Consider the following 24105-nt stretch of genomic DNA (forward strand, 5'->3'; position numbering starts at 1 on the left):
TTTAATGAGAAACTATTTGTTCTGCAGACCTTCATCTAAGGTACAAAAAAAGAAAAAAATTATCTATGTGAGATCAAATTGACAACAGCAACTCAAAAGGTTTGATGGGAAACCTAGGGGGCAGTGAGTTGAAGGTAATGGTGATGGAATAATTTGGAAAAGGATAGTGAGAACAGCAGCACAACTGGAATGTGATTGATGTCACTGAATTGTACATGTAGAAACTTTTGAAATGGTGTAACTTTGGCTATGTATATTTTCACCAAAAAAAAGATCCTCCGAGGTCGAGAAGGGAGAGTAGTGTTGATGTGTCATGGGGTTGTTAACCAATGTCATAAAACAATATGTGTATTAACCGTAATGAGAAACTATTCTGTAAGCCATCTAAAGTACTATATGTGTATATATATATATATAAAAATTAATGAGCTCAAAAAAGATGGGAAGCTTATAAAGTTGCTATGGAAATCATAAATAGCTGTGACATTTTATCTCTACAGGAAATTCCCAACAAACTTTCATTTCTTACATACAGTTAAATGGGCCCTGGGAAGACTTGGCCAAACTGGGGATATTGATTCCATAAAACTCCCGTTGAATGTTATTTCCTTACCTTACTTTACTCCCATCTTCTCCGTAAATTCGATGTTTGTAGACTGCTCTCTCATTATTTTTTGCCATTTTAAGGTGTGGAATAGAGTGGTGAAAATAATACAGAAAGAAAGGGTAAATCCTCTTTTTTAGTATTCTGACCTTCTGAAGCTCTCCTTTTGCCCCTTTCTAGTCTCAATGATGTCTCCAGTTCCATTCTATCTGTTCGTTTTCTTTCATTCTCATTTCAATCCATAAACAAATATTCAAGTTGCTTCTGTGTACCAAAAGGAGCCCTGGTGGTGCAATGGTTAAGCACTTGATTGCTAACTGAAACGTTGGCAGTTCAGACCCACGCAGCGGCTTTGTGGGAGGAAAGACCTCTGGCAATCAGCTCCCGTAAAGATTACAGCCTAGGAAACCCTATGGGGCAGTTCTACTCTGTCTTAATAGGTCACTGTGAGTCGGAATCTACTTGACAGCACACAACAACACTGTGTACCAAGAATTAATAGCCACTGGAGGTAAAGTGGTAAAGTTGAGGATAAAGGCTATGCTTCATTCATCATTAAATGCAAGCTATTTTAAATATTTTGACATAAGAGCTAGAGATAAAGTGGAGGCTCCCCTAAGAATCGGCCTGATGAGGATCCCTGACTTTTACCCTGGCTCTGAAGAAAAAAAATGTATTCAAAACGGCTCTGATCTCATGTTTTTCTAGACACCTCTTAAGCAAGGTCTTTGTGTAGACAAGTACTCACTAGTAATGTCTTCGTATCCAGTGTTTCCCTACAGCAGTGTTTTCTAATATTTAAAATGGCCTAGAAGAATTTAATAAATTCATAGTTGTTTACAATTACTTATTAATATCTGCTTTCCTCACCAGACTCTGAGCTCCAAGATGGTAGTGACAGAGTTTGTTTTCCTTACTTCTGTATTCACAGTGCCAAGCTCAGTGACCAGTGTCATATAACAGATACTTGGTACATATTTGTTGACTGTCTTCAGACAAAAATAAAAAATTCAAATTCTCATTTAATATTTGTGTATGTGAAAATAGAGATTTTTTTTCTAAATGAAAAAATTATGTTCTTATTAACCCCCATTCTGGGTTTGTTGGTTTGTACCTCCATGTGCAGTCTCTCCAACCCTAAACAAACTAAGTAGGTAACTAACACTCCCTCTGTCTCTTTCTGTCTCTCTCTCATACACACACACACACACACACACACACACACAAATACAGTGCTATATAATGTAATAAAAGAGAGAGTGAGTGGGAGTGGGGGAAGATAGGGGAGCCTGTTTTCCCCCATTTGGTTAGTAGTAAAATTCCTTAATGTTGCAGAAGAGTTATTGTTTTAGGAATAGGAACATGGTGGAAATGCTATGAAACATTGTTCCTTGTGGATTGATTAACAACCTCCTTCTGACTCCAGTCTTAGCTCCTTTCTAATTTGCTAGTGTTCCACTTTGAGTACTGCTTTAATTATACCCTTTTTTTGCATGTCTTTTAATAGCTGTAGCACCCTATACCCTGCCACACAGTTTATGTTTGATTTTCTCTATGAATTTAAGAGTGCTACTCTTTTCTTCTTAACTTGATTATTATCTCCTTCAAGACAGAGACCATATCTTACTTTTCTCTTATATGCCGTGCAGTTCAAAGAAAATTACGTATTAGATGCTCATTAAATCCTCATTATTAACAGATTGAATTTCAGAATTTTAATAGCGGCAGTGAGCTAAGAATCAGTTAGTTTGTATGAGCTAACCTGCTTTCCTAGTACTGCTTTTTCTATTGGTTCACTAAAACTAGTTTTTAATAACTTCATCAAAATGTTACTGCTAATTGTATTGCATGATATATTTTTAATAGTCTTTGAGAATTTCTTTTAGAGTTTTAGTCGAATTTAGTATTAATTGTAGTAAAAGTAAGCACTCTTCTCCCTTAGTCATTTTACAGTCACTGGCCAAAATCTAGTGCATTCTGAATTTTATTTTACTTTAGGTTTTTGTCTTTTGAGAATACAAATTTTTGAATATTTCAAATTACACATTTTGTGCTTCTCTCCATATTGGAGAATTTTATAAATAAGTTGATTATTTCTCTTCTCCAACACTTCTTGATCCAGTAAATTTCCTTGTGTACTTTTTCATACTTTACAGGTTGTTGCTTAAATAAATATTTTGAGCTTTTAAAGCATTTAAAAAGTGTCTGAAATGTGAAATACAGGAATCTGACATCGTTTTCTCTACTTAACTCCATTACGAAGCAGCCAAAGTTAAATGACTGGGGTGAAATTAAAATGATACAGAAATAAAACAACCTTAAATGTGGTTGAAGCTATCCCATGTGCTACAATTTACTATAGACTTTATAAGGTGCAGACATTTTATGAAATACTTATTTTTGTTTTGTTTTGTTTCTAACAAAGAGAAGTTGTGATAAATCAAAAACTTACCAATTTGCAAACAATATTTAACATGCTAGAGAAGAGCCCTCCGAAGCAGCAGAAAGGAAGTGAGCATACTCAAAGAGGGTTACTAAGTGTATCATATTACTACTCGAAATTGGTATTATACCTTAACCATAAATTCAATTAAGATGAACCAGGAAGTAACAGAAGCCAGCTACTTCACATAGTATGTTGTGACTCCTAATAACTAGAAAATAACAAACCAATCTGATGTCTACTTTAGAAATTGGTGAAAGAATCCTAAAAATGTTAAAAGGTTGAAATAATAGGAAAATGCCATTTGAAAGTGTTTGAAAGAAATTAGCATAAACAAAAAATTCCCATATGAATTGCTGAAATTTGAGAAAATGATGACAAAATATAATTTCATGGATTTAAGAATAAATACCTGATGATCCTTAAGATTATATACTCTATGATCCTTAGCTTTCTTTTAAATAAAATATTTATTAAATGATACTGTTAACATAGAATGAAAATTAGTTGACTACAACTTTGCAGATATCTTGAAAAGTTGTTAAAAACTATGCTATCCAGTATAAATGTATCTAGGCTTTAAAAATAGCTAAGATAATAAATTTCAATAAATCTATGAATTTAAGGAACTGAATATCAGTAAATTAGTTTATTTAACAAACCTAGAAACATTTAGTATCTGATAACACCAATGTATGTGAGTGATTTTTAGTCTACAGGGCTTGTCTGCACAGGCGAAATGTTCTCAATAGAACTAGTGTGTTATAAAAACTACTTCATTTATTGAAAGCATCAAACTCAACAATCTTCAGTACTTTTGTGCATTTGTTTCTGGACTATAATGTATAAAAGAATCACCTGGGTATCTTGTTAAAATATAGATTCTGATTCATTAGCTCTGTGGCAGGGCCTTAGCTTCTGCCTTTCTGACTAGCTCCCAAAGGATATCGGCTGCTTGTCTGTAGTGCCGCTTTAGGTAACAAGATTATAAAAACCAGAAAATATTTGGAACACAATTAACAATGAATGTGTTTAAACTTTTCTGTTTTTACTGACCCCAATTTTTTACCTTGTTAACTTACTTTTGATGCCAGGAACACTTAGTATCAATTTATTAAATTTTATTTAAGCATATGTTAAAATTAATAATTTTGTTTCATAATAGCTTTTCTGAACTAGTCATGTTAAACATTATTTAATGACTTTATTTTCTAAGTCATACAGATTAATGCAAGAATTCCTAGGCCCTAATCAAAACTCTGGCATTTATTAAGCAGTGTGACCTTAGGCAACTTTGCAACTCCCTGAGCCTCAGTTTCTTCATCTGAGAAATGGAAGGACTTGTCTAGATCAGAGGTTTTCAAATATTTATTTTTAGAAATCAGTTTATTCTTCAAATAAAATCTTAAACACACTACATAAATCAAAAGCAGAGATGTCATGGTTGAAATGGGGTTGGGTGATTTGTAGTCATGCACACGCGCGCACACACATGCTTTGTAGAGCAAGTTTGAAAACCACAAGCCAAGGTAAATCTCTGATTTTTGATCACTTTCAAACCATATATTTTTGTAAGTATAATAGTTACAATAAATAAGACTGTTCACAAAAACAACAAGCAAAATTATCTTACTGTCATTTGACTAAGCACAAGGATGCTTACCAATAGTAGAAAAGAACTTGTCTTTTTGTTTGAGTTTGTTCTTTTTTAAGTTTTAAATTGGTTCTAAAGATGATGTTTTGGAAAGTATGGCTTTTTTTCCCTACTATGTAAGCATTTGTGCATCTTCATACTGGCATAAGTCATTCACTATCTCTACGGTGAATTAATATGCATTCATTTGTCATGAGTCACAGTGATACTGTGGTGTCAGTAAGCCTACTACCAAATTCAGAATACTTCTCTGTTTAAAAATTTACTTGCTATAAACCATGCTTTGATTTCAAGCATTTGTTTTCATAAAATAGTAAATGAAATATTGTCTTTTGTTTTTAGAATCAAGTCATTTGGAACAGCAACTTGAAGAAGCTAATTCTGTGAGGCAAGAACTAGATGATGCTTTTAGACAAATCAAGGCTTATGAAAAACAAATCAAAATGTTACAACAAGAAAGGGAAGATCTAAATAAGGTAAAAAATATGCAGATAGATTTTTAAAGCCTTTTCTGACTTCTTAACCTTTGTTTAATTAGAATACTTAAAATATTCATAGTGAATTACAATAATATATTGTAAATTTTATGTTTAAAAAGTTGTTTGAACTTTTAAGAATTACTTCGGTATATATTATTTGTTTAATAACTAGTGATGAAGAAACTTTTATATCCTTGTGGCTTTAAAGCTCAGAATCTTGTGTCCTTTTAGAAAGTTAATAAAAGTACTTGATTTAAAAAGTGACTGTTGTTGAAAAAGGAATATTATGAAGAAATAAAGGAATAGTAGAATCTGTTTAGCATCTACAGAAAACGTTACAGGTATATTTTCTTTGTAACTTGGTGATATGAACATTCATAAAAGATTATAATCTAAAAATTTCTTTAATGATTTATTGATTTCTGTTTTTAATGGCAGTTTATCTTTCAAAGCAGCATGGACAAACAAGTTAGACATTTTCATAAGAATTTTATGTAACACTTAAAGAGTATTATAAACATCAACAAAGTTTACTGATAGCAAAGACTATAACACAGCTCAGTAGAGTAAATAACATTCAAGCACTAGAGAAAAAATACTTGAACCACATGCCGTATGTACCATGGCTTCTATAAACAAACCAAAAAATGGGACTGTTACTAACCAACTTGCAAGTAAGAAATCAGTGATTTATTGCATAGTATAGATTATATGCAGTAGTGCAATATATAATATACTGATAATACAGAATGAATTTCTTCTGGGATAGATTTATAAGTCTTACTGCCAGTAAAGGAATGGATGGAATTGAAAGAAATAACTGTTTGCTCATGATGCCAAACTAAAGGACTAACAGAAAGTTGTAAAGATTAAATTGAATTAGATCAGTACATTTTACTTCTTAATGTGTTTTCAAGCAATGTTTTATAGATCCATTTAAGTTCATGGCAAATTTAATAATATTTGGCATGTATATAACAAATGTTCTATTTGCTTTAATAATGTAATAGTAGTGGTTATTATTTTGTGTTTAATGGTAGAATTTCTCTGCCACACTTAGTTACCATAATAAGGATGAGACTCTGATGTCTAGATTTATTGTAACAACTAATTCTCCAATTTTTAATAAGTTTTAATATTAAAAATCCTTTTAATGTATTTTGAGAAGAGGGTAGTGTTGAAAAGAGACAGATTATTCCAATAAAAAAGTTTGAGTGATTTGCTTAATGTCCTACAGGCAGTAGATATTCTTTTTAAATTTTTTCATTTGATGCATATAAAAGAATAAGTATAATATTATACAAGTTTTGCAGCACAATAACAAAACCAATGCCTCTGAATCTAACACCTAGCTTAAGAAGTGAAACACTACCTGTCTTGTAATATCACCCTGTGTGGTCATTTCTCATCCCTTTTTCCTCACTTCCCTGCCAGTGGTAACCACTCTGCTGAATTTTGTGTTAATCATCTGCTTACTTAAAAATAAAAGATTTTTATCACATATATCACTAAATAATATATTACTTAGTTTTTCTTGGTTCTGAGATTTGTAAAAATGATATTATGATATATGTGGTCTTCTGAAATTGACTTCTTCCATTCAACGTTATATTTCTAAGACTCATCCATGTAGCTACAGATCATTTTAATTTCTGTAGTATATATCATTATGTGAACACTCCACAATTTATCTGGTTTTTTGTTTACAGATATTTAGATTGTTTATAGTTTACAGACATTGTAACAGTGCTGCTCTGAGCATTCTTGTACATGTATCCTGATAGACACACACACACATTTAGGAGTAGAATAACTGGGTCATAGGCAATATAAATATTCCATTTTATGTAATTGTTTTCTAATGATTATACCAATTTACACTCCCACCAGTAGTTTATACATAGGAGTTTTTATGTTCAGCAGTACTTTGTATTACCAGATTTATTATTTTTGGCCACCCTAGTCTAAATCTATATTTTAGGTCTAAAAATGAGATTTTATTATGATATTAATTTGCATTCCCCTAATTACTATTGTGATTGAGTATCTTTACATATTTCTATTCATCATTCATATTTCTTTTTTTGTGCAATACCTCTTAATATCTTATGTACATTTTTCTGTTGAGTTGTTTGTCTTTTTCTTATTGGTTTGTAAGAATTCTTGAAAATTTCTGGGCGTACTAATCTTGTGTCATTTATGTATGTTACAGATATCATTTCCCCATTGGTGCCTTGTATTTTCATTTTTTAATTAAATCTTTTGATTAACAGTTCTTTTAATGTAGTCGAATTTATCAATCTTTATATTTATGATGAGTGCATTTGCTAGCTTGCATAAGAAATCCGATGTAAAAAAATTCTTATATTTTTATCTCAAAGATTTTAAATTTGATCTTTCATATTTTGTCTTTAATCCACCAGAAGTTTATTCTTTTGTATCATGTGAGATAAAGATCCAATTTTACTTTTTTCCCATATGGCTAATCAGCTGTTTGTTTACTAATAGGCACGCCTTTCCCCAGTAATGTGCAGTGTCACCTGTCATTGGTCAAATTTTCCTATATGGATCTGCTTCTTGATTCTCTATTCCTTGAAAACTGTGATGGGATTTTGATTAAAATTATATTGACTCTGTACATCAATTTCAGGAGATTTGACATCAGTACATATTGAGTCTTTAAGTTTTTAGTATCCATGTTTATTAATATTATCCTGAATGCCCACACAAGGTTTCTAGAGCAGAGCCGATTATTATTATTATTATTACGTCTAGCAAATAATAACCTTGTGACTCTCCTGTGCCCCATTTTTTACCTCTGGGAGAGCACAACGAGAACCAGATGTATAAAACCCGACATATATGGTGCCTGTATTGTAGACGAGGAACCCTCCCCCCCAAAATTAATATGGGTGTTTATATAGAAGAGAGAAGCAGCTGCTTCCCTTCCACACCCCTGTTCTGAGAGAGTCTCCTTGGAAACATAATGGAAAGGATCCTGGGTTCTTACTACAGCCCTTTGGAATGTAAATAAACCACTCCAGTGGAAACATAAGACCAGAGTTTCCAGCTCTACAAGCCAGTATGTCTCCATGGTTCAGGATTTTATCACACACACCCCTCCCCCCCCAGAAATGTAAACACGTACCTCCAGTAGGTAAATCTCTTTGGATTTTTCTCACTATCTAAATCAGTCATAAATTATTTTCCAAAGCTTGCTTTTAGCCCAGGTCCCAACTTTTAGTACAATATGCTCAGAAAGCCCTAGCTATAAAAACAAAAATATTTTCTCTACAGCCCCACTCCACTGTCTTTTTATTCATAAACATGGTGTATCTCTCCATATATTTAAAGTCTTTTAAAATATTCTTAGATAAAATTTTATTCAGGTCTCGTTTGCCTTTCATTAAATTTAGTCCTATGTATTTTTAATATATTTTTTACATTATAAATGGCATCTCTTTAAAAATTGTTTTCTTGCTGATTTTTGTATGTTGATTTTGTGCTAGCAACATTTCCATATAATAATTTTAATGACGTATTTGAGATTCTTTGGTTTTCTGCAGATAGTAACAGTTTTGTGTCTTCTTTGCATCTTTATGCCTTTTCTTTCTTTCCTTGTCTTACTGCATTGGCTACGATCTACAGTACAGTGTTGAGTAGAAGTGGTGATAGCAGGCATCCTTATCTTGTTCCTGATTTGAAAGAAAATGTTTCTAATATTTTATCACTAATAATGACGTTCCCTGTAATTTTTTGGTAAATACTTTTTATCAGATTAAAGACATTACCTTCTCTTCCTGTTTTGGTAATATTTTTATCAAGAATAGGTATTGAATTTATTAAATCATTTTTATGCATTTTGTTGATATGATTTTATTAGTGTCTCTCTTTAATATGCTGGTGTGGTGAATTACATTATAGACTTTTCTAATGTCAAACCATTTCTGCATTTCTGGGTTAAACCTAAATGGCCTATATTTATCTAAATAATAATAGTATAGGTAACACTTATATGGTGTGTGTTCTAAGATCAGTGTTTTCTCAGTGCTTTAGAATTTAATCTTCATAAATGCACTGTGAGTTAGTTATTATTATTATTCTCATTTTACAAATGGTGAAACTGAGCACAGGGCAATTAAGGACACTTGCTCAAGGTAACAGATCAGGAAAGTGCTGGAGCTACAATTTCAACACCAGGAGTCTAATTCCACAGTTCATGCTTATCTTGTTTACATATCCCTGGGGATTGACTTGCTAATATTTTGTTGAGGACTTTTACATCAGTTTTCATGAATGAGATTGGCCTGTAATTTTTTTTTCTCTTTTCTGTTTTTGATATCAAGATTATACTGGCCTCAGAATGAGTTGGGTAGCATTCCTTCCTTTTCTGTTATTGTCCAGAAAAGTTTGTATAAGAGAAATACTTTGTTTCTTGAAACATTGTAAGAATTTACCTCCAAAGCCATCTGGGCCTGGAGGTTCTCCCCAACCACTAGGGGAGTGGAGAAATTTTTATTAACTATTGATTCAGTTACTTTAATTGTTATAGGGCTTTTCAGTCATTCTGTTTCTTTTGAAAACAGTTTTGGTTAAGTTGTATTTTTCTAGGAATTTGTCCATTTCCTAAGTTAAAAAATGTATTGGCACAAAATTCTGTATAGTATTCTCTTATTGTCTTTTTTGATCTCTTCTAGATATGTAGTTACAGCCTCTTTTTCTTTCTTAATATTATTTCTTTGTGCCTTCATGCTTATTCCCTTGACAGATCTCACCAGATGTTTGTCTACTTTATTATTATTCTCAAAGAAACAATTTTTGGCTTTGTTGATCCTCAGTGTTATTTCATTTCTGGTTCATTAATCTGTGCTCCTTATTACCTTTTCCCATATTTAGGGGTGGGGAGATGTTATGTTGTTCTGTCTCTAACTTCTTAAGTGGATTTATTTGAATTTCAACCTTTTTTCTTTCAATATAGATATTTCAGGCTGTAAGTTTCTCTCTAAATTTAACTTTAACTGTATCCTCAGGTTTCAATATGTAGTACTTTTATTGATATTTTTACTTTTAGTTTTTTTTAAGTTCTAAGTATTGTAATATCCTTTGTGATTTTTCTCTTCGACCAATGAGTTATTTATAAGTGTGTTTTAAAATTTCCAGCATGTAGAGTTTTATCTTTTTATCGTTGATTTCTAATTTAATTGTAATGTTATTAAAGAACTTAATCTGTATAATATCTGTTCTTTGAAATATACTAAGACCTGCTTCATGACCTAGACTATTCTATTTCTAAATGTTCAATGTATGCTTGAAAAGAATGTCCATTCCCCAACTAGGTGGTGCCCAGCTACCACCACCAGCTACTCTGACAGGAATCACAATAGAGTGTCCCGGACAGAGCTGGAGAGAAATGTAGAACAAAATTCTAACTCACAAAAAAGACCAGACTTAGTGGTCTGACAGAGACTGGAAAAACCCTGGGAGTATGGCCCCAGACACCCTTTTAACGCAGAACTAAAGTCATTCCTGAGGTTCACCCTTCAGCCAAAGATTAGGCAGACCCGTAAAACAAACGCTAATACATGTAGCTCAACCATGTTTACGAGACTGAATGGGCACACCAGCCCAGGAGCAAGGATGAGAAGGCAGGAGGAAACAGGAAAGCTGGACGAATGGAAATGGGGAGCCCAAGATCGAGAAGGAGGAGTGTTGACATGTCATGGGGTTGGCAACCAATGTCATAAAACAATATGTGTATTAATTGTTTAATGAGAAACTAAAAAAAAAAAGTGTGTGCATTCCCAATATTTGATATTAAGCTTCTGTATATGAAGCTTGTTAATTAAGCTTTTCAAGTTTTCTTTATATTTACTATTTTTCATTTGCTTAGTTTTTGTATTAGTGATTGAGAATTTGAATTTCTCATTATGATGATGTAGCCACCAATTTTTCTCTGAAGTTGTAGCAATTATTTTAAAATATATCTTGAGACTATCTTATGAAATGCACAGATGGTTAGAATGGTGTTTCTTCCTAGTAAATTGAACTTTATATCATTGTATAGTGACATTCCCTAACCTTTTTTGGTATTAAAGTTTGGATTTTGTTTCTTAATCCAGTATAACAAACTCTGTCTTAAACTGGTAAGCTTAGCCCTTTTATGTTTATTTTGATTACTAATGTATATGGGCATGTCTCTACCACTCTAGCTTTTGCTTTCTATTTGTCATGCTCTTTCTATGCTTTTCTTTTTCTCCTTTTTTGCTTTTAAATTGAGGTTTTTTTTTTTTGTTTTCTGGTTCGCATTTTACCCTGTACTCTTTCTAGGCTTTTGGTAATTACTCTTGAATTTTTAACAAAGTCTGATTTTATAATTTAAATACCCCCCAAAAAATTTAAGGACCTTTAACTCTGATTGCCTCTTCCCAACTTACATGCTGTTATTGGCCAATATTTTAGTTGTATCTTTTTTGTTTACCCTACAAATTTGATATTTTTATAATACAATCATATGTAGACAAGATTTGATTATATTCACATTCATGTTTATCAATATCTTAGCCCACCATTCCTTCTTGAACATATCAAAGAAGAAAATCTCGTATTGTGATAGAAGTAAGAAGAGATTTACAGAGGAACAACTCAAGTTGGGCAGCACATAGTGAAACTACAGATTGCTCTGCTGTTCTGAAAAAGGGCAGAGTTTTTAAACATAGAGTTCAGCATAACCAATACCACAGACATTTCAAAAATAACAATTCTTTCTTCACTTGGTTAATCAATTTTCTGACAAACATTTCTTGGTAACAATTTGGCTAAACAGTTTTCAGGAACATTTTCATCACCTGCTTCCTGGAATGTTCTTTGTACATATTTTCCCAGAACAACCACTTCTCCTTCGTCCCCTCCTGTCTTCGTTATCTAGTGCTGCTATAACAGAAATACCACAGGTGAATGGCTTTAGCAAAGAGAAATGTATTCTTTCACAGTCTAGTAGGCTAGAAGTCCAAATTCAGGGCACCAGCTCCAGGGGAAGGGTTTCTCTCTCTGTTGGCTCTGAAGGAAGGCCCTTGTCATCAATCTTCCCTTGGTCTAGGAGCTTCTAAGTGCAGGAACCACATGTCAGATGTGCTCTGCTTCTGCATTGCTTTCCTGGTGGTATGAGGTCCCTGTCTCTCTACTTCTGTCTTTTATATCTCAAAAGAAATTGGCTTAAGACACAATCTAATCTTCTAGATTGAGTCCTGCCTCTTTAACATAACTACCATTAATCCCATTTCATTCACATCATAGAGATGGGATTTACAACACATAGCAAAATCACATGAGATGACAAAATGGTGGACAGTCACACAATACTGGGAATCATGGACTAGCCAAGTTAACACACATTATTTTGGGGGAACACAGTTCATAACACTTCCCTTGTGTGCCCAAGAGTGATTCATGTTAATCCTTTATTGAGAACCTGCTCCAAAAGCTTCTGTGTCTGAATTTTTGATAGCACATTCTCCCCTTTTGATCAGACTTCCACTAGGGAGCACTGTTTACCCACAATGGAGTATCCTTTCTTCTTCAAAGACTTTGTTTGCTTTTTTGAAGAGCTTTGGTCAGTAAAAATTATTTTCTTCACCTTGCTGAGCTAATAGCCCTTGTCTTCAGGGTGAGTGGGTTGTTAGTGGGGTTATGGCAGTAGACAATGCTAAATGAGAGGAACAAATTCAGAACAAACTCAAGCAATAAGAGGTCAATACAAAACACCCCATGGAAACAAGGTGGGTCTTCTTCATTGCTCTAGACACTGGTAAGCGTTTAAGAATAGAACTCAAAGTAAAAGGAAGTACACACATAACGTGGCAAAAAATCAAATTGGGCTGTAGGGTCAGTTTTCTTCTAAGGATTCAGCTTCCTTGAAATACATTATTTTTTGCATAGCTAGTGGAGTTTCATTTTGGTTGCAGGTGTTAGATAAGTACTTCATACAACATTGATTAATCCTACAATGATTTATAAAGAAATTAAAAGAATTAAGCCAGTTTGTAATGTGGAACGCATCCAGCAACTAATACCATTTGGTAACCAACTAAAGATACCTAGAAAAGGAGAGTCAGGCAGAGGAGGTATGGAATGCAGCCAAGTAACTTTTTGGTGAATTTTCCGGATGACCTACTTCTCTAGTGGTGTTTTATCCAAGCGCAGCGGGAAGTATTAGCAATAGCACAAACCCCTCCTTGCTGGGCTAGGAGGAAGTCAAGAGCTGTTCTGTTGTCTAGTACCACCTTAGCAAGAGATTCTAAAGATCTTTGTTGAGCACCCATTCCGTCTGCAAAGTCATCTGCACTCTGAGCCAGGGTAGCAGATAAGTTGCAAATGGATTTCTCAAATTGGAGGATACCATAATTGGGTAAAAGTACTTGAAGGAACACCCATCCCAATCCAGGTTTATCAGCTACTGGATTATGGTCTAACATAGAATCTCTCTTATTTCAAAAAAGGATCTTCAAGTCACTAGTCTAATGTATATTTTCATCATAAGAGTGGATATTTAGGAGAACTCCTGAGAGACCTAATGTGTATTGCTCTCTCATCTTCCAACCATCCAAGCAGGTCAGTGCCCAAGCATAGGGGCTATCACTTGGGTTTGAATCTTCTACTATGCTATAGTTCAATCTTCCACATAAAGATACATATCCAGGAGGAGCACAAATCATATTGTTTCTGGTATAATTGTCCGGGAAAGGAATAGTTTCATTAACCTGCTTAAGCCAGTTTTCGGTAAGGGAGTTATTACAAAGGGATAGTCTCTCTAATCTCACTGGGCTCCAGAGCTTAGTACAGAGTAGGGATGAGTTATCTGAATCAGTCTCTTTTCCTCATAAGCAGTTCGGTAGTTTGGTTGCACTTTGGGACAAACTCATGAAGTACTTAGGGGAATCAGCAGGGTGGAGTGGGAAGTTAGTATCATTTAGGCAGTACTTTTGCAATCTGTTCCAACTGGGAAATGATTTTATCTTAGAACAATTCAATCTTCATTCCACGATATGAGTTAGGTTGAAGCATAGTACCTGAGGTTAGGCTAACAATTCACAGGGATGTCATATCCTAACACATATGGCTCGCTTAAAAGTAATGTTGAAATTAATAGTAGCATTAGGTACAAGACTATAATTTGATATAGGAAATGCTAATGGATCTGAACTTTAATGCCCAGATTGTAGATGGAGATGACAGATCCAATATTCAGTGAAATTGCTGGTGCTAACTACTGATTGGGCCAATTTAATAAATGTGTTCTCTTTCTATGTGGTGGAAGACACCACTGAACATAGAAAGATAAAAGTTAAATGGATCTTCATGTTGGATAAAATTACCAAGGAAAAAGACCACAAATATGAAGTAAAACTAATGGAGCAGCTGGTGGATTTGAACTGCAGACCTTTTGATTAGCAGCCAAGCTTCTTACCTACTACGCCCCCAGGGCTCCAACAATGTAAGACTAGCTACAAGTAAAGCAGTGTCTACAAAATTTAGCAAGGTTCATGGAGTCTTGTTCTGTGATCTTAGGATCAGCTGTCTACCTCAGATATCATCTGCTTCTGGCCATTGGGGCGTTTTAAAGTGATTTTTAGTTCTCCAGAGGATTGACAATATCTTGGTTTTCTTTAGTTGTGACAAATAGATCCAGATTTTAACTCCTTGTAATTTGGCAGCACGTGGATTAGTAAGGAGAACTAGATATGGCCCTTTACATCAAGGTTCTAGGGAGTCTTTTAATTGGTATCTTATCCAATATACATAGTCTCCTGGGACAGATTTTGGGATTCTTAATTCCAGTCATCAAACTCGTTGAACAAAACCCATTGCTGTTGAGTTGATTCCAGCTCATGGTGACCCTGAAGGGCAGGGTAGAACTGCCCCCATAGGGTTTCCAAGGAGCGGTTGGTGGATTTGAACTGCTGACCGTTTGGTTAGCAGCCAAGCTTTTAACCATTGTGCCACCAGGGATCCGCAGTCATCAAAGGACTCTTTAACCTTTGAAAAATAGTCTTTATAGTATTGGATCAAAGATTGACAGTATTATAATAATTCAGGTTGAACAATGTTAGAGTCAGTATATGCAACTTGAAGGAGGGTCATAGGTCTTCCAGTAGTTATCTCATATGGTGTAGGTATATGCAGTCCCAATGGAGTAGATCTTAAGTTCAAATGGACTAAAAGAAGAACTTAATCCAGTATAAATTTAGGGCCTCATAGAGATTGGTTGTTTGAGTTTTTATGATACCATAAGTCCTTTCCACTAGGCCAGAAGATTAGGGATGATAAAGGCAATGTAATCTCTGAAAGTTGGGGAAGATTCAGTGTAATTCTTGAATGACTTGACAAGTGAAATGGGTCTCTCTATCATTACAAAGAGTCTTCAGTGCTTCCCAAATAGGGATGATGTTTTCAAGAAGTTTCTTAGCTACAGAGGCCGCAGTTGCCTGGCAGCAGGGGATAGCCTCCACCTAATGTGAAAAACAACAAGCCATCACTAATACATATTTATAACCATTGGAGGGTGGGAGCTGAATGAAATCTAGCTGCTATTCAGGAACAGGCCCAGAGGGCAAGGGGTGTTGTCCAGGTAAGACTTTTAAGATGTTTTCCGGAATTGTGGTGAGGGCAGATGGGGCAGTGGGAGGCAACATATTCAGCAGCTTCAAAAAAAATTTCCCCACTAGTATTTCTTGAGGGTCTAAATCACTTTATTTCATCCCATGTGGGGACTTCATGTAGAGTCCACATCACAGGAGTATACAAAAATTTGGGTAGGACAGGTTTGTGATTAGGTCCTGTCCATAATTTAGTGGCAGGATCTTACAAGAACTGCCTTTATATTTCACCCTCATCTGTTTGGGCTAATTGTTGTGCTTTTAAAGTTTTTCAGAAGTTAATTCATAAAGGTTGGGGCCATCTGTAAACAAGTTTGAGGGATCTTTTTCTTTATTCATCATGAGGGCAATAGTAATTTTAGAAGCAGCTTGTTTGGCTGCTCTGTCAGCAAGAGCAGTCCCTCTAATCTCTTCAGTTTGAAGTACTCCTTTTGGCTAATGAATTCATATTTTTATTACGGCAGTTTCAGAGGGGAGTAGCAGAATGTCTAAAAGGTCTACCGCTAAAGTTCCATTTTTTATGACAGTCCCGGTAGAGGTTAAAAATCCTCTGTTTCCATAACATGCCAAAATCATACACAACACCTAAAACACTACCTAGAAGTATTAAATATTAATAGACTTTCCTGAAGCAAGCTTATGAGCTCTGATAAGGGCAATTAATTCAGCTTGCTGGGTGGAAGTAGCTTCAGGAAGAGTTTGACTCTTAAGGACTTCAGTAGAAGTAGTGATGGCATATCCAGCCTGGTAATGAGAGCTAGTAGAATTTGGTTTTAAGTAGGAGCCATCCACAAAACTAAGTCAGGATAGTTAAAGGAATCTCATGTCTTTCTGAGAAGCCGAAGTTGTTCAGTTAAATCTAGGCACTTATGCATAGGGTAATTATCATTGTCAGTTTCAGGGAGAATGATGGCTGGATTTAGTCTAACATTAGATATGGCCAGAAGGAGAACTTCATAAGAAGTGAGCTGACTGGTGGAAAGGTGATGTGTCAAAGCAGAATTAAGTATGGAAATACAGCATGGGGCACATAAACAGCTAAAAAATTTCCCAACACTATATCTGTGGTGCTTCCACTAATTTGGCTGTAGCAGCTACAGCCCAGAGACAGGGAGGGTATCCTTTAGCTATAAGGTTGAGCTGCAGGATGTAATAATCTACAGGTCTTTGATATCCTCCATGTTATTGGGTCATTGTGCCTAAAGCATTTCCAGACACTTCATATACAAATTAAGAAAAATCTAGGTGATGGGAAAACCTAGACCAGGTGTTTCTGTTAAAGCCCCTTTTAATTTATCTATAGCCTCCTGGTCTTCTGGTGAAATTTGAAATGAATCTGGTTCAGAGGCCTTTAAATATTTATATAAGGGTTGGACCAACAAAGAAATATTAGGAATCCAGGTTCTATATTTACTACAAAGCCCTAAAAACCCTTGTAGCTGTTTCTTTGCTCTAGGGTGGGAAAAGCATAAATGGCCTACTTTCATTTAGAGTTAATAGAGATACCTTCTGCAGAAATTATGTGGCCCAAATATTTGACAGAAGGTCAGGACAATTGAAACTTCTCTTTGGAAACTTCATGTCCACCAGCAGTCAAATGCCTTAACAAAGCTACACTATTGTCAGTGTAAGCTTCCTGAAAGTTGAGCACACTAATAAAACATCAGCATATTGCAGTAATTTGGATTTGTTCATAAACTGCAAAGGCTTCAAGTCTGCCCTATGGAGAATTTGGGAAAAATAAGTAGGAGATTCAGTAAATTCCTGGGGTATTACAGTCCAGGTAAATTTTTTATTTTCCCAGGTGAAAACAAAAAAATTCTTGGTTTTCAGGATGCACAGGAATACTAAAAAAAAACACTGCAAAGATCAACAACTATAAAATGGGTAGCATTTTGAGGGATATTGGAAAGCAGTAAATGAGGGTTTGGGACTACTGGAAACCTAGAAATAACATGTGGTTAGTGGCAGGCAAATCCTGTATATACCTCCAGCCCTATTGTTTAGTTTATTCACAGGAAAAACAAGGGCATTGCAAGGACCAGTGCAGGGGATAATCAGGCCTTTAGAGAGGAAATCTTGTATAATGGGAGCTATTCCCTCCTTGGCTTCTCGTTTGAGAGGATAGTGAGGAATCTTTGGAAAGGGTTTAGATGTATCTGTTTGAACCTTGATTGGTTCTGCTAACAAAACTCAGCCCACACTAGTAAACGTGGTGGCTCATAAAGTTTCAGGAATTAATGAAAGAATATTAGGGGGAAGAGGGCTAGATTGGGTTGAATCATCATTATGCATAATGAGCACTTGCAAGCAGCAAGGAACCTCTTACTTTTGAATCTGTTCTGATTTAAAACCCGTGTCAGTCAATTTTGGAACAATGGGCAAACTTCATATTTCCCCCTTTTCAGTAAATTGCAAATGACAGTTCCTTTCAGACAAAAGATCTCGGTCCAACAAATTGACAGGGGTATCAAGACTAACCAAAAACGGGCATAAGTCTTCAATAGGACTGAGAGATATTGGAGTGGGTTGAGAATGAGTCAGTATTTGCTATTGATTGGTAACCCCCATAACCCTTGAGGTTTTTGTACTCTGGGGCAGGGGCTTTTGCAAAAAAGAGGAGTTAATAGCAGATAGGGTGCTTTCAGTGTCAGTCAAAAATCGACAAGTTTCTCTATAAATGTTTAAAATATTTCTCCTTTTGGGTTAAGCACCACCATAGGAAAAGTCCCTGTTGTGTCCCTGGCACCACTTCATTCCATATCAGGTTGAAGGACATCTTGTTGGGAAGTTCTTGTTTTGTTTTTAATTTATAGCATTCATTTTTCCAGTGGAGCCCTGTGGCATAGTGGTTAAGAGCTTGGCTACTAACCAAAAGGTTGTCAGTTTGAGTCTACCAGCCGTTCCTTGGAAACCCTTTGGAGCAGTTCTACTCTGTCATATAGGGTCACTATGAGTCGGAATCAACTTGACAGTAATGAATATTTTTCCAATGACCAGGTTCCTTACAGTAGTGGCAAATGCCAGCCTTGGGGCCATTAGAGGGTTTGGCATTCTTCTTTTGGTTTAGAGACTGTAATTGTTGCAACGGGGGGCCATCAATTTGTTAGCCTTTTTGTCCCCTTGAGCCTCAAGAGTCTGGGAAAGTTTATAGGCCAAATTAGTCAATTCCACATTGGGGGCCATTTCCCAGTCCAATCAAAGCTGCTTAATCAAGGCTGAGATTTCAGGTTTTAATCCAGATACGAAAACAGTATTAAAAACTTCAGTTGCACCCGGAGCAGATAAGGTAAGACCAGAGTGTTCAGAAAACTTTTGAAGCAGTTTTCTGCTTTTGATAATCATAAACATTCTCATCTTTATTCTGTTTACAAGAATGAGTTTTTGTCCAATCAGTTATTGGGGAAGAGGCCTTAGGAGTAGCTTCAAGTAATCTCTTACCCATTGCTTGAGCATCCTCAAGCAGCTCAATGGCTGTCTTATCTATGTTTAAATCTAATGTATTTTGGGGATCTTTCCATTCAGTGTGTTCTGACCATAGCTGAGTTTCTCTAGATCCAGTTATATAGACTATTTGAAACAAATCTGGGAGCCCAGGTTGGTAAGCTTCAATAAAGATTTTAAATTCCTCAGCAATTTTGGAAAATCCTTTCACGTGATTTTGGAAAATCCTTTACAGCGCTTTGTAACTCTGAGTGAGTTCAGGGAATAAAGGCAACACGAGGAGACTCCACAGTGTCCATAGGATATATCTTAAAGGACATTTCAGGTAAAGTTTTCTTTGTTCATTTATCAGGAAAATAGGAAGCTCAGAGTGTTATCAGAGGAATAGGAAGGTAAGAAGTGGTATAAAGGAGAGACAGCCAGCAAAGGGGCAGGTGGTGCAGGAGCAGGGTTTTGACATTGTAGCTCCTTGTTTCATTTGGTTAATGTGGAAACAGTATCCTGCAGTGAAGCAGTTTTGCTATCGTGATGTCTTTGGAAGCCTCTAAATACCAATCAAAATAGGCATCCCATTGAGTTTGTTTAATCCAGAGCCCTTATTTTCTGGTTTACTGCACAGAAAAACTAATTTAGGTAAGTCAAAAGAGCCCCAAAGTGTCCATTGATTTTCCAAACTATCTTAGTGAGGCCATGCCAACTAGACGAGAATGCGCACATTCTTGAGAACAAAGAGTTTTATTGAGGAATAGCAACTTGAGTTGAGCAGCACAAAGCACATAGTCCTCGGCCATTCTGAAAAAGGGTTCAGTGTGACCAGTACCGCACACATTTCAAAAAAAAAAAAAAAAATTCTTTCTTCATTTGGTTAATCTGTTTTCCGACAAACATTTCTCGATAATAGTTTGGGTAAGTGATTTTTGAGAACATTTTCATTACATGATTCCTGGAATGTTCTTTGTACATATTTTCCCAGAACAACCACTTCTCCTTTGTTCCCTCCCTTGTTGCCCAAGAGTGGTTCATGTTAACTCTTTACTGAGAGCCTGCTTCAAATGCCTGTGTTTAAATTTTTGTTAGCACACATATCAGAGCTTCCTTCTAAAATCATTTTTCTTTTTCCTGAAATAAAACTTTAGAGGTTCTTTTAGTGCATATCTGATTGTGGTATGCTCTGTTATTTTTTTTTATATGAAGCTGTCATTATTTTAGCCTCATACTTGGAAAGTAATTTTTCTGGGTATACAATATACCTTATTTTTTCATCTATTTGAAAATATTTTTTACTGTCTCTATTTCCATTGTTGTTTCTTAGGCGTCTGTTCTGATTCTAATTATCTTTTGTTTTTCTTGGGGAAAGGAGGTAATTTTTATTTTTTTACTGGTTTCTTTTAAGATTTTCCTGGTGTTTTTAGGTTGGGTTTATTTTCATTTTTCTTGCTTCATAAATGTAGAGTTTCCTGTATTGGTAGATTTATGTCTTTAATTTTAACAAGTATATATTTTTTATTTCTTAAAGTTCCATAAAGTTCTTTAACAAATTTGCCTGGTCATTTTATTTAGTTTTTTCTCTTTTTTTGGTCGTTTTCCCATTTTTATGGTTTCCTCTTTCATTTCTTTACACATTTCATACATAGAAATTTTATGCCTGTATCTGATCATTTTAATACCCGAATACCTTTGGGGTTTATTTCTATTGTTTGTTGTTTCTGTAGCTTGTTATGGTGGTTTGTTCTTTTGATGTTTGGGAATATTTTATTGTGAGCTTATATTTGCTTGCTCTTCATGTGTGAAAAAATCTGAATTTCATTGAGTCTCTTTTCCTCCAATGAAGATTTGCATTTTCTGCTGCTGTAAAAAGGTGGTTCTACTGACCTGAGTCCACTTATACTTCCTCTAAGTTTCTCAGTGCAGTTTGGGAATTTCAGGTTTAGCTTTCTGTTTTTGCTGCTGGTCCATACCCATATCAGGAGCAACCCTTGCTTTTATCATTTGTAATCATTCAGTGTAATTTAAAAAAAAAAAAACAAAACACTCACAGATATCCATTAAATTTAACAACATTTGTATTTTGACTGTATATATTCCTACAATCCTTATTTACTTGTAGAAACTAAGGCACTAGAAGGCTAAATCAGCTGCTCCATCTCATTTAGCATGTTAGTGTAAGGAATTGAGAATATAAACAGGGCACTGTGCCCTAAATATTTGTTTTAAAGTAGTTTGTTTCATTTTGTCTTGAGGTAAATAATTTTGGCTCTCCTTGACTTCATAATAGCCAATTTGGTGACCAAATTTGGTCTCTAGCTTGCAGAATTGGTAACTTATATTCTTTTTACAAAACTGTAGGAACTAGTCCAGGCTAGTGAGCGATTAAAAAACCAATCCAAAGAGCTGAAAGACGCACACTGCCAGAGGAAACTGGCCATGCAGGAATTCATGGAGATCAATGAGCGACTAACAGAATTGCACACCCAAAAACAGAAACTTGCTCGCCATGTCCGAGATAAGGAAGAAGAGGTGGACCTGGTGATGCAAAAAGTTGAAAGCTTAAGGCAAGAACTGCGCAGAACAGAAAGAGCCAAAAAAGAGGTTAGTAGTCAGGCAAATTTTGTAGCGATTAAAGCTGCTTTTTCAGACTAGTGAAATAATATATATTTCATTCTTTAATTTTTGAAAAATAGTTTTTTTTTAGTTTGATAATATTATGTAATATGAATTTCAACATTTGAGTTCTCTTCCTATTACAAGGTAAATTTCCATTGGGAAAAACACTATTTTGTTTGGAAAGCAATTATAATCGTGAAATCTACTTTTTTCATTTTATTTTAAAGCTGGAAGTTCATACAGAAGCTCTAACTGCTGAAGCATCTAAAGACAGAAAACTGCGTGAACAGAGCGAGCACTATTCTAAGCAACTGGAAAATGAATTGGAGGGATTGAAGGTATCTTTTGATTTCAGATTTGTGAAGTTTAATTTTCTTCTCTTTAGGCCTGATAGGAGCTTATGTGCTCTCCTCAGTGTAGAGTGAAAACTAGATATCCTTTCAAACCTCGTGTTGTTACTTACTCCTCATTCTTATCAATAGGAGGCTGATAAAAAACAAAAAGCTCATTGCCATTGAGTCAATTCCGACTCATAGCGACCCTATAGGACAGTAGAACTACCCCATAGGGTTTTCAATGCTTTAAATTTTATGGAAGCAGATTGCCACATCTTTCTTCCATGGAGTGGCTGGTAGATTCGAACTGCCAACCTTTCAGTTATCAGCCAAGCACTTAACCACTGCGCCACCAGCGCTCCCTCAGGAGGCTAACAGAGAATGCCTAATTATGCTGGGAGGAAAAGGAAGATATGTTTAGTGCAGAGAAGAAATCTGTCAGGAAGGAGTTAAAATAGTTATGAAGGGATGCCTACCTTAGAAAGATGTACTGGGAATCTGCCTGGGAGGAGGGGATAGAGATCCAGACCCTCTATCTTGTAGATGACTTAGGAGAGGCTCATTTGTGGCATTGCAGACACTTGTGTTGGAATGAGGTGACAGTGGGCAGGGGCTGACACATTTCAGGAGAAATTGCTATGGAAGGGAAATTCTTGTACCCGCTCTGGTGTCAGACTGCCTGTTTTTGACTCCTAGCTTCACCAGTTACTAGCTGTGTGATGCTGGACAAATCATTTAAACTCTTTATGCCTTAATTATCTCATCTGTAAAACTATCTCATTGGTTTTCTGTTAGAAATACATACATTCACACGTAAACTAACACATCATGAGTGCTCATAAATTATTAGCTATAATGATATCATGTATGTCAAAGTGAGAGAATTAGGATTAAATTGACATACTTCCACAGCATTAAATGAATATGGTGTCTGAATATGGTGTTTGCTTTTTCTTGACTCTAGAACCCTTGCACATCCTGTTTCCTCTGTATTTCCTGCCAGCTCCCACTTCCACCCACTGCTTGCATAACTATGCCTAGTCTAGGGTCATATTCATCTAGCAAATATAAGAAACAACTTGAGTATCATCTCAGAAAGTCTAGGTACTCCTGTTCCTGTGCTGATTTAAAATTCTGTTGATATGTCTAGCATCACTCTTACTATAATTATTTATTAACACACCTATCTCCCCACCTAAACTGTGAGCTAGCTTAATGAAAAAAGAGACAGGGATATTATTAACTTGGCACAGGGCCAGATATTTAATAGTTATTCAGTATATTTGTTAAATCAGTGAATGAAGGTTGTGGTAAAATTGATCAGAGCCTAACTTTTTATCTGACAATTCTGTATGGCGCCTAATGACAACATGTTTCTAGAGCAGTCACTGTATTACAGTCTTGAGTAATTTTCAGTCAGGGCCTACTCTGTTTTCAGGTGCTTTGGGCAATAAAACACAAGCATGAAGTACAAACTGGAAGAAGTTTTAGAAATTATTTACATTTGAGGAAGTCGAGACCAGAGAGGTTAGGATTTTGTAACCAGAAGTAGCAGAGAACAACTTAAACCCAAGTTTCTCATTCTCAGCGTCATGTTCTGTCTAGTAGTTTGCTCTTTATTTTTTGCTATAATAAACGCTGCCACGGTGAAAACTTTCAAGCACATATATTTACATACTTGTCAAAGTCACTTAATCTCTTGGTCATTTATAAATTTGGGATAATAAACTAGTCAGTAAATGGTGTTGTTATTGTTAGGTGCCATCAAGTCAATTTTTGACTCACAGTGACCTCATGTGACAGAGTAGAACTGCCCATAGAGTTTTCTGTAATCTTTACGGGAGCAGATCACCAGGTCTTTATCCCACAGAGCCACTGCATGGGTTTGAA

The 24105-nt window shown here is 35.4% G+C and overlaps 1 protein-coding gene across 5 annotated transcripts in view; it reads left to right on the plus strand.

Moving 5' to 3' along the window:
• CDC42BPA (CDC42 binding protein kinase alpha) overlaps positions 1 to 24105 on the plus strand; it is a 338979-nt gene that overhangs the window by 205778 nt on the left and 109096 nt on the right. For 4 of the 5 annotated variants that reach the window (XM_023730922.1, XM_012555417.2, XM_023730924.1 and 1 more), the window contains exons 12-14: positions 5044 to 5177; positions 21623 to 21865; positions 22108 to 22218. In XM_023730922.1, the coding sequence (XP_023586690.1) occupies positions 5044 to 5177; positions 21623 to 21865; positions 22108 to 22218 (488 nt within the window). The remainder of the gene's footprint in view (positions 1 to 5043; positions 5178 to 21622; positions 21866 to 22107; positions 22219 to 24105) is intronic. The other variant, XM_004375875.3, reaches the window with a different exon arrangement.

The sequence above is a fragment of the Trichechus manatus genome, unplaced genomic scaffold (genome assembly GCF_000243295.1).
Source record: "Trichechus manatus latirostris isolate Lorelei unplaced genomic scaffold, TriManLat1.0 scaffold00039, whole genome shotgun sequence".
Taxonomy (NCBI): domain Eukaryota; kingdom Metazoa; phylum Chordata; class Mammalia; order Sirenia; family Trichechidae; genus Trichechus; species Trichechus manatus.